Below are 18,533 nucleotides of genomic sequence, written 5' to 3' on the forward strand. Positions count from 1 at the left end.
CATGCTCGTCAGGTCAATTCATACCATGTTGACAGGAGAAATCTCAAGAGAATTATTTCATCTTGTAAAAATCTAGCTGTCCTTTGAAAAAAAAAAATACATTCTCTCTTGGAGGAAATATAACCTGAACACAGCAGGTAAATGCGGCATACTCAAACTGATTTTTCAGGCAAAAAGAATCACGTGTATGAACATTTGCAGGGAAGTGAGGGAAACTGAGAATGAGGAAATGTGTTTAGGGGGAAATACAAGAAAAGAGAAACTCACAGCTGCAGTGAAAAGTAAAGAAAACAGATAGTCGGGGAAGGTGATGGGAAGGCTTGAGGTCTTAGGAAGGACTGGCTGGTGGTAGAGAGAGACTGGGTCGCTCATAAACTCCACCTTCTGTCCGGCTGTAGGAAGATCCTCTCTCTTGGGAAAGACTGGCCCTCTTTCTGTCTTCCAGGATCCAGTGCAGGCCTAAAGATAAAGCAAATGTAATCTTGAGAAACTATGAGGATAACATGCACGCCTGTGGCCCCCTCATCCAGCTGCTGGCTGCAGCTGGTTTGCAGAGCGGTGGAGAGCAGCAGCCAGCAAGCAGAAACTTTTGACTTATCATCAGCCTTCGCACTGCTGGCTGCGGGGACAGGATAGAGAGGATGAGGTGAAAGTGACAGTGGTGTATGTATAGATTATATATTGTATCAAAGGGTCAAAAACAGGGGGTGGAGAAAAGTAGAATAGTCATCTTTCCTGTGCAAATTACTAAAGCGATCATGTAATAAAACTGTAGGCAACACCTAAACGCAGCCTGATTTATCTCACCAGCCATATCAATGACTACAAATGCCAAACATTTCAAAGCAGAACATTATATTAATTGCATTTTGACATAGTAGGCAGCGGGATGAGGAAGACTTGCAGACCACGCAGCAACCGCGCGTACTAGCAAAGGAAAAACCTGGCTGGAGCTCCAGAAACTCTTGGTTCTCTTCCAGGGTTAGTGAACAGCCTGCTGAGTGATCTTAAGCAAGCTAGTTCCCTTCTGTACGCCTGTTTTTCCAGCCGTAAAAAAACATGAAGCCTGCTATCACGCGCATACATACTTTATCTGACCGCTTCTAAAAACCCGTGGAAACCTGAGAGCAGCAAGCACTTGCACAGCATTTTGTGATACCTACAGCCATGAAGAATGCTGTGCCAAGGTGCAGCTTCTACTCGTGAATAATAGGTACTGATCAGAGAGAAAAACACAGTCACAAGACCTGCCAGCTCATATTGTCTTTCCCCAGATGGTCCCAGTCAATAATTGGTAGCAAATTGCATTTCATCTAGTCATTAAAATCCCCTAAATTTGCAGTAACATCAGATACTTTGGGAGGTAATTTTTTCTTGCAGTATCTTTCCTTCTCACATAATTCAATGGAGACATCTATGCTGCTTCTCTTTTATCTCTTAGTTGACCTTGTTTTCCAGGGTTTTTTTCTACCCGTCACATCAATATTTTTTCCATATCACTCCTAGTACAAAAATGTACCTCCTGGGAAAAGAGTTAGAGAGGAATGCTGACTTCAACACAGGGGAAGAAGTGTCCTACCTCTGCTAGGACAAGTTCTCCGTGCAAATTAATTCCCAAGGATTTTTTTCTCAAATTCAGCTGAATTCTTGACCTTCCTGTCATAGGTCTGATAACATTCTTACACACTCTCAATGCAAAACAGAAAGTTCACAGCCTCTGCGTTGCTGATAACATTCTGCTGCCTAACTTCAGTAGTTAAGTCATTTTACTGGATAACTTACTTCTCCTTAATCGATGGATGTTCCCTTCATTAACCTTTTCTATTGCATCAACAACTCAACATTTCCTGCTATCAAAAATATTTAACACTGTGGTTCCTGTTCAAGAAGGTAGCATCAATTTTTCACAGTAAATGTTAATATTTTACAACCTTTGTCTCTTACTTGCTTACCCCCTTGCCTCTTTAGGGTAAGGACAAGCCTATTCGTAACATAAAACCTTAGAAATTACAACAGAAGGTAATTCCCCTTAAACAGTTCAGGCAGGTGGGCATGTATTATGAAAAAAAATAACTAAAGAATGCATTGTGAAACCAAAATTTGAAGAGTACAAGGGTTGTAGAACAAAATAAGGAATGTGTTTAATTGCATGATGGAAGCGTCAAGACTTTCTATGCAGAAATAAAGGTGAACTTATTTCCAACACCACAATGAAAACCAATCTATAATCTTCAGGCTTCATATAATCTATAGGGTTAATATTTGATCTCAAAACTGGGTAAAGCAGAAAAAAATCCTGAAGTACGTCAGCTATCGAATGCTTTGTAACGCAAAAGCTTGAAAAAAAGCCTCTAGAAATAATTACAAGAACTGCTTAAAATGACACTGCTTGGATAAAATATTAATCAGCTGAAATAAAATCCAATTTGTGGAAAAAGTCACAGCTTCATACAGAGGCTACTTAAGAATTTAACAGCATCTCTGAAGAGATACTGGTTTAACAGGAGTCCAAATGCACACAGGATTTCTAACTCCTGTTGCATTAGGAGACAGGAGCATTTTGGCTTTCGCAGAGCACCAAGCCAGCCGTTACTAATGAAGCTGTCTAATGGGCTGAGGCTTAGCTGCGCGTGAAAACCCAACAAGAGATACTTCTGCGCTCCATGAAAGCTAGTTTTTCAGGACTATCGGCACAGGACATGTAACGGTTTAAAAGTAAGCTGGTAGCTAACTCACAGTTGATACCCCCGCAGTTCTGCAGAGCATTGCACTAAAGAAGACTTGTAAGCAGATTGTCATTATCTAACCAAACTGCAGTACGTTCAAGTTTCCTTACTCTGACTGAACTCAGAAGACTTAATAAACGATTTACTTAATTTCTGTACAGCAGACAGATGAGCATCTGATCACAACATATCCACCAAGTTTGTTCATTTTCTCTCTTAAAGGCTGTTCACGTCGAAAGACTATTATTGCAAAGAAGTCCACCAAACATAAGAGTAATGTGTTTGTTGGTTTTTTTTTCATTTACTGGCTCTAAACTCAAACAATAGTATGTTCATGTAATACAATGCCTCGCCTTCAGGGAACTGGGATGAGAAATCCGTCAAAGTGCAGGGAACCTTGAAAGTGCAAATCCCTGTAAGAAAATACTGTAGAAAGATAAAGGAAAAAAAACAAACCTGGGGAAGTGGCAAATTAAGTGCATTAAGTGCAGAATACGGTGCTAAGAGATAACAATGTCCTGATTTTTCAGGCGATCTTGTTGAAGTGTGTATTGCATGTAGGCCTAGTTTTATAACCCGGTCTATTGGCCAGGAAGGGACTCAACCCAAAGATCTTAAGATAGAAACATGGAAGCGCTCCAACACTTCTGCCAGATCACAGCAAGACCAGCGACACTGACGCACAAGAAGCCTTTTTTTTTTTTTTGCGCTGTTTGGAAAGACCACAGGATACATTGTTATCTTACCCTGATAACCTTTATGGTCCAACAAGGTATAGAACATTTTAAGTTTTCAAGACTTCAAAAGTCTCATCCAACAGCTTTAGAAGAATTGGCCGAGAACCATCGGCACTTGCATTCAATGAATTTTGCAATCCCCAAGGATGTGCCGGCAAATCGGGATAAAACAAAGAGGTATGTTACGCTGGTGAATTTTGTGGGGGATCAGAGTTATTCAAACTACGTAACTTGATGTCAGCTCCGAGGGGCAGAGAAGGAAAGAGGCTGATAGCAACAGATAATAATCAGGGGGAAAAAAAAATTACTCCGTTTGAGTAATGCCGCCTCCATGGCTGACGGAAACTAGCTCTCGTCTAGCTACTTATCAGATTCAAGACAATCTCAAGTTCAGCTGAAAAAAAGAACCATTGCCTAACACTACAGGGAACTGCTAAAGGCGTTTTCCCCTTGCGCTTGATGATATTTAGGAAAAAGGAAAAAAAAAAAGGCACAACAGCAGATGAATACAGCGCATACCAAATATAATAAACTGGGGCTCACAGTCTACTTGAGTCATCCCCAGCGAGATTCCACTAGGATTTTTCTTTGCCCTAACACTATCAAAAATGAAAAAAAGGATGATTTATGTTCATTTTTAGAAGACCTAGCTTGGACGTGCTGAATTAGAGTATTTTCATTAGGCAGCAAACAGGGCTGTTGAAGCCATACATTTTACGTTGGGCATGTACCACCATTAATCAAGTAATACAGGACTATTTTGCAAGACGGCGAGCCTGGAAGACTTCAGAGTGGACTAAAAATTTTGTATGAACTCTTAGTTTAGAATGTATAGTTAAATAGCCTAAAAGCATTGTAATGAAAAAATCTGCCACTATAGAATTAATTTGTATAAACAATGCAAAGAAATTCTCAAATTCTCCCTTAATTTTTGAGCCATCCCATTTCAGGGCTACGTTAATGAATATGGAAAATCCACAGGGAGGGAACAAAGGCAATAATGTATTTCTGAAGCTGGAGAGCAGGTGGCATCACCCTCAATCTCCGAAAACACCTCAGCTGGGACCCTGCTGCTGGCATTTCCTTCCTACACATCCTTCCCAGTACGCTTGTGCCCAGAGAATACTTTTTCAGTGGATCTGAAAACTTAGAGGTGCTTTTCTATCTTATGCAAATTTCACATATTTCCTGCTTTAAGTACTAGATTAGTCAAATACCTGCAAATCCACGTTATCTCCTTAACATGCCTGTCACACTAATCTACAGTCCAATTCCTTAAGGACTTTGGATCAGAGGCATGTAATTTCCAGCAAACATCAGCAGGAGACAAACCTGGCGAAAAACATGAAGTTTAACTTGCCCCATCCGTATTTTTCTGCAATTGCTACTTTTTGGTATCAACTCGTTCAATAATCACTTACTATGAAAATAGTTAAGGAGCACTGAAGCATGAATTTGAATGCGTAATGGCCCAACTTTCTTGAAATATGAAATTTCAAGAAACAAAAGGATAAGAAACCTAATATGACATTATCAAAAGGAAACTTTTTTAAAAACACAAGGAATTCTTAATGAGCTATCAAAACTCTTAACTATTTGGACAGTTAAAGGCTGAGAAGGACAAAACATTCCTAATGATGCACTAGCAAGGCAACCAAATAATTTAAGTTCACGTACTTGAATTAACAGACACATACACACACAAAAGAAAAAACAGAGACATGCTTAAGGGGAGGCCTAATTGTTTTATTTAATTTTTTAGTGACCAATTGGATTCTTGGCAGAAAGCTCTGCTTTTTTTTTTTCTTTTTTTTTTTTCCTTTAAAGAAATTAGCAGTGCTCAAATTGATGGGTTGGAATTTTACTTGGATTCCAGTTGATTTTAAAAACAAAAAGATGAACAGGAATTCCAGATATTGTTTCCAGAGCAGAGAGCAAAACTTCACATTTGTATGAAAATTCCATGTTTATACTCGACTGGGACACAGAATGTAAAACTATTGTCAGTAGTGCATGAGTAGAACATTCACATTTGATCTGGATCCTTAAAATCAGAAAGCTGTACTCTCCTCTCAAAATTTTCATTACCTTGTGCAAATCAAGTCAAGTCTTCATGTGTCAAGCACACACTTAAAATTGTCCATATTTTATATACAAGACATCTACCATTCAGGCAGTGCAAAATACATCCTTTCATAACAAAACTAAAATGTACCTCTCAAAGTATGAACAAGAATATACACATAATACATGATGTACACTATTTACACAACCATAAAAAATATAATACAAGGATTTTTTAATGTGATTATAAGACTTGACAGTCTTTTGCAATTTTTGTTGCAACAAGGCATGTTTTTAGTTTCCTGGATGGAGTTGTCTTTGCCAATTACTCAAGAGATCTTGGAAACTATGCTTGAACTTTTAGGAGAGTTTTCAAATGGACTGCCATCAACTCCCTGTTTTGGTCAGACGGTTCAGCTGTGCCACCCACCCAGTGGCTGGGAGGCTTTGGAAGGACACTAGGAGATGGTGGGTCACTAAATTTTGCCCCAGCGTAATTTTCTTTTTGGTTCACTTCAGTTAGGGTGATTGGTTTCTTGGGCTTGGCGTTTCTGAAGTTCTCTGTGTTTTTAAGTGGCTTTTTCTCCTGCTTCTGAATTATTTCCGGCGATACAGAATCTTGCCAAAAGTTCTCTATCTTTTTTGCTGAGGTGATCTTTGTCAGCGGCATGTTACATTTACTCTTCTGTCTGTTTATCTTTGGTTGTTCACACAGATGTAAACTGTGAACAGGCTGGCTGTAAGGGACGGCAGCCTTCTCAGTCTTTCCCATCTTGTTCTTTAAGAACTGCACAGACAAAGAATTCACGTCAACACACAACCCCTCTCCTCAAGAGGTGCCTCCAGCAGCGCCATAGGGACGGTACCGCTCCAAGGGTTCGCCCGCCCCCCTCACCCCGGGGAATGGGGGGTAGTAACGGCCGGGCGGGTAACGGGCCGCCCGCCGCCCTCCTCCCCTACACTCGCTCCGTTACCGCGTACGGAGCCCCCTCAGCCGGCGCAGGGGGGGAGAAGGGTCCGCCGCCTCCCCAGCCGCCGCCATGGGGCGCTGCGCCCCGAGCACGTCCCGCCCCGCGAGCGCGGGGGGGGCGGGAGGGGGGGCCGGCTGGCGGGCGGCCAGCAAGCTAAATCCGGCTGTTGCTGGGGGCAGCGGCGGGCGCCGATTGGTGGAGCCCAGCAGCCAATCGCCGCCCGGCGTTTCGCTCTCCTCTCCCCCCCCAACCCCCCTCCAACCCCCCCGCCCGGTCCGAACGGGCGTAACGGAAAGTGCCTCCCCCCCCCACCGCCACCACCTCCAGGCACACCGGGGGCGACAGGAGGGGGCCGCCCCCCTCGGCGGGGAGGATGGCGGCCTCCCGGAGTGCGGGAGAAGGGGCGGGGGGGGGGAGAAGGGAATAAACGATAAGTAGCGGAGCCCCGTCTTTACCTCCTTCCTGAGGGGTTTGCTGGGCGTGGGTCTGGACGGGGCGGGCGCGGGGGGCTCCTCCGGCGGGGCCGCTACCAGGCCGGCGGCGGCTGAGACCGTCGGGGCGGAGTGAGGCCGAAGTTCGGCCGGGCCGTGCGTTCCCAGGGGGGTCCTTCTCCCCAGGCCGGCGCGGTGCTGTTGGTACTGTTGGTAGCGGCTGGGCAGGAGTCCCGCGGGGCTGGGCCGGATCTTCCCCTTCCTCCGCCGGACTCTCTTCAGCGCGGGCCGGGCGCTGCCCCCCGGGCCCGCCAGGCAGCAGCTGGGCTGGTTCTCACAGTTGCTGTCCCCTCGCCTGAGGCGCTGGAGGAGAGCGGAGGGCAGCCGCCGGGGGTCTTCGGTGCCTGCCGAGATCCGAGCCAGGAAGGGCGGCGGCGCCGTGGTGGTGACCATGGTGGGGTGTGGGTACCCAGAGCTGTAGCAAGGAGAGGGGTTGAGCCCGGGCGGCGGGGACGAGCAGGTCGGGTCGCTGGGGAGTGTCTTGCCCGGGCTTTGTGGGCTGAGATGGTGGCGCAATCGGATCCGCTGCTAGGAGAACATGGCGGGGGAGTGAAAGGAGCAGCCAACAGCGCCTCGGTGTTGTTACCCGAGCGGGACACGCCCGCTTCCGCCCCCGCGCCAATCGTCGTGCGAGGATGGCGCGAGCGGCGCGCCTCTCCAGCGGCCGCCTCCAATCGCGGCCGAAAGCCGGCTTCCCTGGCCCCGTCTCGGCCAGTCAGAAGCGACACAAACACTCCGCAGGCCGCCCAATCCGGGCGGGCACAAACAGCGGGCACGCCCCAGTCTCCGAGTCACGGGCCCGCAGTGCGAAGTCAGCGGAGGGGAGAGGCGGGTCTCCGTGCTCTAGCCGTCGGCCAATCGGACGGCACACAAACAGCCGCGGCCCCGCCCCCGCGGGCCCCGCAGCCAATCGAAAGGGACGTAAACAGGCGGCGGCGCGCCCCCTGCTGGGCGGCGGCGCGCCGACGGACAAGCACGCGTCGCCCGCCATGGAGGTGCCGGCCCTGCGGCCCGCGGCGGCCGCCGGGCTCCCGGCAGCGGCGGCGGAAGAGGGACCCGGCCGTGAGGCGGCGGGGCGGCGGAGCCTGGAGGCGCTGAGCCTGGCTGCCGGTGGGGCAGCGGCGGGGCGGCAGGTGCCGGAGGGGCGGCGAGCGACGCTGGCGAGCGCCCTGGAGCTGGAGGGCACGGTGCTGCGCGAAGGGCCCCTCACCCAGTTTGTGGCCAACAACCTGGAGCGGCGGATCCGGCTGAGCGGGGCCCCGCGGGGCGAACAGCCGGCGGCGGGGGGCGGCACCGGCGGCGGCAGCTCCATCCCTGCCATCGACCCCGGAGCGCTGCAGGAGGTGGTGGCCCTGGCCGGGCAGGTGGCGGCGCAGGTGGACGAGCTGCTGCGCAACGTGCACTGCGGGCTGCAGGCCCTGACGGCCCTCAGCGTGGGCTGCATCCAGACCTACCGCGACGGGGTGGAGAGCCTGGGGGAGGCGGCCGACCTCAGCATCCGCGCCATGTACGCGCTGGTGGCCCGCTGCGAGGAGCTGGACCGCGCCATGCAGCCCGTGCCCGCCCTGGCCAAGCGCATCCGCGACATGAAGGGCACCCTGGAGCGGCTGGAGGGGCTCTGCAAGTAGCGCCCCCCTTCCCGCTGCCACCGGGATGCCCAGCCAGGGGCCCACGGGGCTGGAAAGCCGGGCCCCAGCCCTGTGCCAGCAACGAGCCCGCTTGGGCCTTCGCCGGGCTCTTGGAGGGGGGCTCGGCCGGCCTGGCAAGCCCCGGCCCAGCGGCTCCTCGCTCCGCCGGGCTTCCCGGGGCTGCTGCTCTCCCTCGCCGGTAGCCCCGCCGCCGGGCCCGCACGCGGCATCCTCAGCTCTTCGCCTAAGACATCCTTCCTCTCGCTCCGTGCCCCCCTCTGTGACCAGCCGACACCTGTGGCCGGCCACTTCCCTGGTGTTAATCTGGAGGAAGGGAAGTTTTCTGCAACCGATGAAGGCAAAGGTCCCAGTTGAAGTCGCGGGGTAAATGGCAGACGGTGCTTTTTAGCTTCAGCTCCATTAAAGAATTTGGATTCCACATGCCTTACGCTTTCTATTTATTGAGGGCTAGGAAAAACTAACCAATCTTAATTAAAAGCGGCTGTTAATATTTTTTTTTAAACCAAATTTAAAATTGTTGTGAATACTTGCTTGATGCTTACAGGCATACATGCTTATTTGTAGTTGACTTGGTGCCTGACGAGTAATTCTCACTTGTGCTGTTACAGCAAACAAACACGCAGAACACTGCTGTCTCATACAGGACAGAGATGTCAAGAGAAGATAAGAGGAAATTTAATATATATAGCAAAGACACTTGCTGTCTGAGAAGAATATAAAATCCGTGGAATATAATTGAGGTTCAGATAAGATCAAATCTATTTGCAAAGTTCTAAATAAAAGCCTTCAGATAAAATACGCTTTGCCTCAATTAGTCTCTACAGTTTTCGCAGTGCAGAAGTTTAAATGGCATCACTGTGAAATATCCTGTGATTTTGATTTTTTTTTTTTAATTGGGAAAATACCAATTTAATTAGATGTGGCACTTGAATATGTGATGATGTTACATGGGTGTATGACTGACATAAAATGGGTACTTTGGGAGTATTTATTTGTATAACTTGAAGCTTTTGTATATGCATCGCTGTATGCAGAAGTGATTTTGCTGTATCAGTAAGTATTTCCTCTGAGGCCTGAGAGTAGCCGAATTCTCTGCTCGCTATGGTTCCTATGCAACTAGCCTCTTAGATGACGCTCTTTGCAATCCATTTAGGTTGCAGATGTCCTTGTAACAAGATTCAGCAGAGAAATGATCACTGTGATCTTATGTATGTGTAATGGTGCTTTCGGTGACCAGCGGCTCCTAAAAGCCTTGGAGCAAAAGTAGCCAGAAATACTACACAAGTCCTGTAACTTTTGGTTGGAGAGCAGATAGGTTTATGATGGGTGCAGCTGCCACCCCACCGTAATCTCATTAAAAACACCAAATGAGCGGTGGATGCTGTGGTACACTGCGCTGCTGCATGTAAACAATGCGGAATTGTAACAAAATAATTTGGTTTTATGCCACCCTGGTTTGCATAATACTAGTCTCTGGCCTATTTTAGGCTGCTGAATGTGGCCACGTCTCTCCCTCAGCACAGGGATGTGTTTCATGTGTGGTCTTCTGTCCCTAGCAATGGGCTGTGCCACGGTCGTGATCCTTGTGGTCACAGCTCTCGTGGGTGGTACTGTCTTCTGGGGAATGGCTGTGGCTCCAGAAAGGGACCAGAGGTCTAACAGAGGTTGGTGGAGGAAACAGGAGAACTTAACTGCCCCTGCCCATGGGCCTGGAAGACACTAAAGATTTCGTAACACCAAAGCAACAGCTGTACTTTTAATAATTGTGGGGTGTTATTCTTGGGAAAGTTTGAACTTGTCTGTCATGGAGATGCAGTACTTTTCCTGTGTATGTTTTGTACATGTCAAGAGGGAAAACCAAAGTTTGATCTTCTTGCTTAACTTGTGAGTATTGTTGAAATGTTCAGGAAAGACCTGAAAGCTTATTTGTATAGCCACATATGTACAGCTATGTGTTATTCAGACAGGGTAAGGTGAAGCCTTTAAAGCATACGCATTTCAGTACGCTATTGGTTTTTGATAGCATTTTATTTGCAGTCACCTACGTTCAATGCTAATTCCCTGCTAAAATTGTCAAATCTGTAGAATAAAATGATTACTTTTATGTTTTTAATGGTTAGTGATTAGTTGTTGTTGAAGTGTTTCACTTCTTAATTATTGCTTTTCTTATTTGGTAAAATAATTTGAAAGCTAATTTAAACTCTGCTCCTGCATCTGCACAGAGACCCATTAATGTGATTGCAGAGCCGGTTTCAGTCTAGGTCCTCAGGCAGTAATTTCTGACGCTGATGTCATTCATGTGATGAAAAAGGGATGACTAGTGAATTACAAGCATGAGGGAAGCGGTAATTACATTGTTTGGCTTTGTTTTTTCTAATATCTGTCTGAAAGCTTCAGCTTGTTTGAAGAGCAGACTTCGCTGAGCTCGGTGAAGCGGCTCCTGTTCCCCGGTGTCTGCCTTGTATGTCCCTGGGGCAGGCATGGCCAAAACGATGCCAGCCTGTTCCGTGCCACCACTGTCGATGCCGATATGTTATCACATAGCTGCTATGGTTTCCAGCCCCTTTCCCTGTCCATGCCGACCTCCATTGCTGCAGGAATGGTGACACTTGCCAGCGTCTGTGCCAGCACTGCTCTGGTGCCAGCCCAGCCCTTAAAGTCCCATGTGAACCGCTCGTGAGCTACGTGCGGCTCGGTAGCCACCAGTCAACCTGGTCCTTCTGCAGCCAGAGACTTGTGTACTGCCTTTTTCATCCCAGTCCAGGCTTTCTTCTGCATATTCTGTGTTAATTCTGGCACTTTCCACCTTTTGGATGTTGAACATGAAAGCTTTTGGGTTCTTTTAGCCTTTTTTTTTTTTTTTTTGCTTAATCAGTCAGTGAGTGGAGTAAATCCATGTTTGGGTTTTCCAAGACCTTCAAATGGGTTTGCATATATTTTCTTGCTTAGTCACTCAGCTTTACAATTGGTCTTGTTTTTCTTTCCTCGTCAGCTGCTGAGAACTTTTCATTGTAACAACATGGGCAAGGTCAAAGAAGAAAACTAACAAATGACGTGCAGAGCACTAAGCAAAGCCAGATACAGAATTAGCTGTGTGCCAGGAATGACTTCCCTGCTGTGATAACTGCCAGTGACTCTGTTAGGAATTAGGTTACTCTGTTAGGAATTAGGTTAGTTTGATAATTCTTTTTTTTTTTTTTCTTCAGGGCGAGTGTTGCCTCTGACTACAGAAATCCTCTTTCTGATGAAGGTGTGGATGGTTCTACTTCATTCATGGCTTTTTCTTCCTTCCCTCCTTCGTGAGGTTTTCTAATCCCTGCCTCTGAACTGATTCCATACCCATGCTATTTAAAGGAGCTTTACCAGATAAAACCTTGTTACAGCTGAAAAACACATCCAGTCCCCCAAAGCAGGAGGGAACATCACTTACATTTCACCATTAAGCCTTTTTTAGAGTGTAACTTAATTGCATCAGGTATTCAATAAATAAATATATCAACTTTTTTTGAATGTCCAGATTTATGGTGGTTCTTACTCCCATGAGTAAGGTCTTGACTGAGTAACTGGTATGAGGAGCAGCATGTGAGATGAATCCAAGAGCACACACACCTCTTAGCATCGGAGATGCAACTGTTTTGAAAGGGTTTCAAATAGCATGGCTGTACTACCAGAAGACAAAAAAACCTTAATTTTAAAGCTTCAAAATTAGCAGCAGCTTTCCAGAGGAGTTACTAGATCAGCTCTTGTAGCCAACTGTGTTAGCTGAAACTGAAAAGCCTTTTAAGACGGAGGCCTCTTGGATTAGGTGACATCCAACATAAGACATGTTCTTGCTGTCAGGTGCCACGCTACCTTGTCCTGATCAACACTGGTGTGTACACCTCAAAAAAAAACACCCTTTCAAAGATTAGCAGGTCGTGTTTATGTTGCTGTCACAACCTGCTTTTATTGCTAGGAAATGGCTTTGAGGAAAGGATATTCCTATAAAAATTGTAAAGGGTCCAATTTAGTACATTTTTTGTGAGTATTGTCTCCAGTTCTAGCCCCATCCAGGAAACATCCTGGGTTCTCCTGCCATGCGTGTAAGAGCACACATGGAAGAGGGGAAGATTTCTCCTTTAGAAAGCTTAATGCAGTTATTGCATCAGATGCAGGAACTGAAACTCAGCCGGGTTTCGCATTTGCTGCTCCGGCTTGGTGCCTAGGGAAAGCTTTTGTCGTCATTATTCTCTGCCGTTCAAAGCTCCAGAAGTAGAGACGTGATCAATGGACTTGGGCCCTGAGCTCCCACCTTAGAAGTCAAGATCCTCCTGTCCCCTGCTATGACAGTAGTAGCATTATGCCCTTATCTTGTAACAGGAAAAATGATAAAGAATAAACATTTCAAACTTTCCTGCAGTTCTGGTTCCCCCCTGCTATTTATACACCTTAGGAACAATGCAAAAACCGAACCAAATAAAAAAAACGTAACCCTCCCCCACAAAGACCGCTAATTGATCTTTCCGAATCGGAAAAGATGTGAGTAGGTTGGCAGTTTCATAAATAATAAGTTATTGTCTGTCAAGGACAGACAATAGTGCTTGAGATGGGTCTCGCAGTAGTGTTGAATCCTGATGAGACTTAAGAGAACCTGAATTTAAAGATAACAAAATACTACATTTTAATTGTAATACCGATAGGGTTGGAGATGAGGCAGCCTACGCAACACGTGCAGAACTGGCATCTGTTGTTTGCTAGCAGGGTTGGGCTGCCGTGTGCATCGGGAAGGATGCAGCAACATCCATTAACTGGGAGAGCAGAAAAGAAGAGTTAAAACTATGTTCATTATTTTCCTAGATTACAGCTAGAAAGCGCTGTCACTGTAATTGGTTCCGGAATTTGAGTTAATGTTGCTGTGATTAATTACTGTGAAGTACATTTGTTGAAAGTTGATTTATTTCAGAGAAGGGTAATAATTTACGTCAATATTTTTGTTTTCATGAATGCTAGTTAGAGAGGGAAGAATCCTTTGTCCAACACTGTATTTCTTGTCTTGGTGTGACCAACCATGGTCTTTCCTTGTTTTCTTTACAGACAGTGCTGGAAAAATTCCCAGCATTGAACTTGCTTGTAAGACAAAGAGCCATGCCCAGTGAGTTGTTAGGAAGCACTTTGATAAGGACAGCTTCCTTGTCTGGAAGTACATGTAAATGAAGGGGAAAAAAATTCCACAGACTTTCCAGACAATCATGTCTAATTTTACAGCGATGTAATAATCCTGGGTATCTGGTTTGTCGCCGGGATTGTTTGACTACACTCAGTAGCAGAAAATCCAAAAAACCCCCAGTTGAAATCTTAGCTTTTTAATAAATGAGCTTGCTTTCTATGGCCTAATATCAGCAGTGACGTTTACCAGCCATTTTCACTCTAATGAGGTTTTTCTTGTCTGAACTTGAACTGTTGCCATTCAAGGAAATAAACTCCTTTAAAGTCATTTCACTTTGCATCATTTCACTTTGTTCCTCTTTCTGTTTTGGCTGCCTACGCAGTTTGTTTACTTGGTGGATTTTTTTTTTTTTTTTCCAGGCTGGGACTTTCCAGTGACGTGTCCTCAGCTGGAAGGAGAGGGGAGTTTCTCATCGCTGAGCAACATGGGGATTTTCCATTTTCCAGAACGCTTCCCGCCTGCCATTTATGGTTGATGATATGGTCTAGTTTGGTTTTGTTTCCCTCTTTAAAGAAGGAGATGTGCAACTACAAGCCTTTCATCTCTCCTGCTCCGATGTCATCCGCTTTCTTTTGTCTGCCAAGAGCAACTGGAAAGTGATAACAGTGTGTGTCCCCGGTTTTCCCCCGTTCATCATTTTCCACAGCCACCCGCTGTACCACATGTCCCCCGGCAAAATTTTGTTCTGGACCTCATCGCATCTCAGTGTTACTGTATCGTCCCGCTTATCTTCTGTCTTCAGTTGCATGACTTACTACATCAGTGGTGTTATCGTACTACCAAGGCACCAACCTTCTTATTTAGCTCAGTTATGTCCTCTTTCAGCTGCCCTCGTTGTTTTTCATACATATTCCACCTCAAAATTCAAAATGTTTATCTGCAAGTCCTGGCTGCCTACCCGACCCGTTCTCTTTTGATGTCACCCATTCCTTTATTCTTTAAAATCTCTTAGTAAATTACCTTACGCGTGCTTTCACTGTGCCTTCCTTGCTGCTGTCTTCTACAAAGCACCTTGTATCCAGGATACCCATTCTTGTTTTTAAATCAACCCTCGTGAACAGGCAACTGAGAAACTACATAGACAGTAGATTTCTACTTATTACACTAAGCAGAAGGCATTACAGAAAAATTAAACATCTGTAACAGAAGAGAGCTAGGTCTTATTACATGGTCCTGATCTACTTTAATAATACACCAACAAATGCAAATAAAACTGAACAAGCTGTTTGCAAAATAATACCGGTGTAACTGTGTGTGCTGCGATGTATCTGGTAAGAGATGGGAAAATCAATCAGCTGCTGCTTACGCAGGCTCTTGAGGACGGGTTATAGAGTACCAAATACCAAGTGACAGGGAGAGGTGATGCAGTATTTATAATATACGTGTGAGTCCCCAAAGCAAACTATGTTGTTTTCCATTTTAATCATAGAAAGATTAAGTAAATACTGGAGTAAGGCTACTGCTAAATGGAATTTTGGTCTCCCTGCCTTCCTTTTGGCATGTACACATGCAGGGCTCTCACTGACTTTACCAAGAGCTGTATGTATTTATACGGGCATTATGAAACTTAATAGGATGTGTTATATTTATTACTTGCAACAGACCTTGGAAAGGAACAGTGGTAAAGAGGGACGGGCTTGAATATTAGGAGTACAGGATATGCCAAACCAGATCCCCCCATTTGTTCACCAAGATTCACATGCACATACTTTAGGATGGCAATTAAATTCCTTTTTAACAAGATTATTCTTCCCTTACTTTTAGTAAGGGAAGTCCACAGTCAGTGGACAAATGCAAGTCATAATCAAAGGACTAATTCTACGTAAATTTTAATGATGGTCAACTAGGCAGTTCTTAATAAGTATGTGCAATCTTTTTATTAAAATACCTATCATCCGCAATGGCTACAAAGACTTCAGTCCAACCAAATGCCAGGGTCTGTTTCTTACACTTTAACTGAACCGTAAGTGAGGTAACTGATTTGGATGTTCAGTAAAGTAGGAGTCATGGAACATGTTTCCCTTATGTGTTAATATAAACCAGAAAAATTGTGTAACTTGTTGATGACTACTGGAAGTTACGTAGCGCTGTAGAAATTGTTGGTTGCAGCATTCATTCATCAGCATTTACGGTTGTGAAATCACATGCGCCCAGTCTTTGCCCTTGGATTATTTATGAGCTGTGCTTTGAGATAGGGATGAATACTTTATCTCAGAAATAGTGAGGTTTTGCTAACAGAAAAAACAAAGACTGGGACAAAACTTAATTTCTTTCTCTACAAATCTGTAAGTGAAACTTTGATGTAAATGTCATGCTGATAGCCATTTGCATAATGCTTTGGAAAACCAAAAGTTTCCTGGGTTGAACATAGGCAATCAGCTTCTCGTTACACAACGTACCTTCAGCAGCGTGACTTGTCACTGCTGCCTGCTAGATAGCGTATCTTTAACACTGTGTGTTACTTCTGTAAAAAGGCAGCTGGATGATGCAAACACAGGGGAGTCATATCCAAAGGATTCTCTATTACACCATTTTATTTATTAGGATTTTTTTCTTCTGACTCCTTCTCATTTCTTATTATTTCCCCTGGGGAATGCCACAACTGAGCCCTTTTTTTGTTCCATTCCCCGCAGTCCTTGGTTAGCAGATCATTTGGTAGATCATTTTTCTAGGTAGCACTGCTGTTTTAAACTCCCTCTAACAACATAAATCAACAAATAGACTTTGTGCATACATCATGCTGGCACAGCCGGTGGGCCACTAGGCTGAAATACTTGTATTTTGGAAACCTCCTCAGTACTAGGCATCGTTGAAAGTGAATTTTGACTGCAGAAGAAGAGCAGTTTTGTGAGTCACTGCAGACGTGGCGTGTCCCTAAGGCAGAAAAGGATCAGAGATCCCGCAGGGAGATCTGCAAGCCTGGCTCCAGATCACTTCTCTAGAAGTAAGAAGAAAGGATAAATAGGTCAGGTGTCAGGTTGCCTGTATTGCCATGGGTCTGCCAGGGTGGGTCTGCCAGGCTGGCAAGTGCTCACTACAGCCACTATCTCCTTCTTGACAGAAGTTACTTTATCTCTGAGGTGATTAATACTGTTGAAACTGGCTGTACATTCATTTATCATGTTTTTCGATGCCATGGTTCATGTAGAAGAAAATAATATGTAACATTAAACAGATGATGAATGTAATTGACCCATCCTTTGTAGCCCACACCCCATAAAAAAGAGAAAGCAATTGCCAATTTTTGTACGTGTGGTTTTGCCACCCAAAGGTAAAAAAAAACCTTTATGGTGACAGTGGGTGTCAGTAACAGATGGAAAAGAACATAGCTAGATCAGAAATGACGGTGGATGTAACCATAGTTTGCTGACTGTGGTTATCCAAGAGCTGTCCTGAGTTTAACTTTATCTTGGTCTTTTCAACATTGGAAATCTTAAAAAGATAGCACAATAGAACTCCCACGTGTTTTTTCTATTAAAGTACGAGTGAAATGTTTGTTTCAAATCTAGATTAACAACGTCAGTTGTGCAGTTTTATTAATTCAGCTTCACATGTTAAGCTGACCCAAATTTCCTTCAGATCCTTGGTAGACCACAAATCTAAGAGAAACCAAGACTGTGTTTTGATATTTGGCAGCCATTTGGCAGCCAGGCACGTGTAACGGCAGCCAGAGCAGCTCCTCTCCTGCCCGCTTGTTCCTGACCATTCACTGCATTTCCCTCTGAGTTTATCCAAACACTTATGGCTCATGGAGCCACAAAATTAAGCTGGGTGAGGAACTGGACGCAGCTGAGCCCAGCAAAGAGGCAGGGGGAGGCTTGTTTGCTTTTCAGCCGTGTGGGTTCCCTGCCTTCTTTCACTAGAGACAGTTGCTCAGCACAAGGGAGGAATCGATGTGGAGAAGAAAGGGTGTGCGAGCTTCGCCCTCGCAGCCAAGACGAGGGAAGTGCTCAGGGAGGGCTCACAGCTGCCACCACTCAAATCACGTTGACCTACAGACTACAAAAGTGTATCGCTTGTGCTGGTGGTTGGGTTCCTCCCAGGAAAGAGGCCCGCAGCTGGAAGCAGGGTTGCACTGGAGACAGTCATTAAACAATGTGTTGGATCTTAATTTTACGCCGTTAGAAATATAAAAACTCTTTTCTGCGTGGCTGAAACTTCAGCTACCAAGTGGGTAAAGAAGATTATCTAGAAACAGCTCTACCCATTTCAAAGCTGGTACAAACTGTAGTGAATAGGAGAACAGCAAATAATGAAGTGGGTTCAGTTTCAGGACAAAATGCCCCGTCTTTTCATTCTACCTGTTCCCTCTGTGACAATCAAACTTTGCATCTAAGATACAAACAATCAAAACAGGCTCCCCATTTTAAACCAGCATACCCTTGTGTATAACCAGCATTGTGTTCATACTGTTTATACTCGAGACTCTCTATCTCTGTGTCATCATTCAGTAATTTACATTTAATAAATCACTTTAACTCTATTCATGACTCTCTGCTGTTGTGTATGAACGTTTGCTGGCACGTTATTCTAATTCTCCGTGTTAGAGAGCATGTATAGGCAGGGCCCGAGCCACAGGCCACTGAGACTGATAAAAGTCATTCACTGAAGCTTAGAAAGCTTAGAATGTGTCATGTGGCAGGTCTCTGACAAAACATCCAATTATAATAAAAAAATACAATACTAAAC

At 45.3% G+C, this 18,533-nt stretch overlaps 2 protein-coding genes across 6 annotated transcripts in view; one reads left to right on the top strand and one right to left on the bottom strand.

Annotated features, from left to right (window-relative positions):
- The window catches only part of PNRC1 (proline rich nuclear receptor coactivator 1), a 22,466-nt gene extending 14,692 nt beyond the window's left edge, over positions 1 to 7,774 (bottom strand). For 2 of the 5 annotated variants that reach the window (XR_012586293.1, XM_074581174.1), the window contains exons 1-2: positions 6,954 to 7,382; positions 268 to 459 (exon numbers count right to left, since the gene is read on the bottom strand). Coding sequence is in view for 3 of the 5 variants with exons in the window: in XM_074581174.1 (XP_074437275.1) it covers positions 268 to 459; positions 6,954 to 7,382 (621 nt within the window). In the remaining 2 variants the exon portion in view is untranslated. Of the gene's footprint in view, positions 1 to 267; positions 460 to 5,188; positions 6,315 to 6,953 lie in introns of those variants that run through there. The other 3 variants (XR_012586294.1, XM_074581176.1, XM_074581175.1) reach the window with 3 other exon arrangements.
- BORCS6 (BLOC-1 related complex subunit 6) lies at positions 7,494 to 15,081 on the top strand. Its single transcript, XM_074581173.1, is given in 5 exon segments — positions 7,494 to 7,562; positions 7,564 to 7,721; positions 7,723 to 9,001; positions 11,845 to 11,888; positions 14,204 to 15,081. Coding segments are annotated over 3 exon segments (1,122 nt in total). The 3' UTR covers positions 8,618 to 9,001; positions 11,845 to 11,888; positions 14,204 to 15,081.
- Positions 15,082 to 18,533: the final 3,452 nt, after the last annotated feature.

Source organism: Larus michahellis, chromosome 3, assembly GCF_964199755.1.
Source record: "Larus michahellis chromosome 3, bLarMic1.1, whole genome shotgun sequence".
Taxonomy (NCBI): Eukaryota; Metazoa; Chordata; class Aves; order Charadriiformes; family Laridae; genus Larus; species Larus michahellis.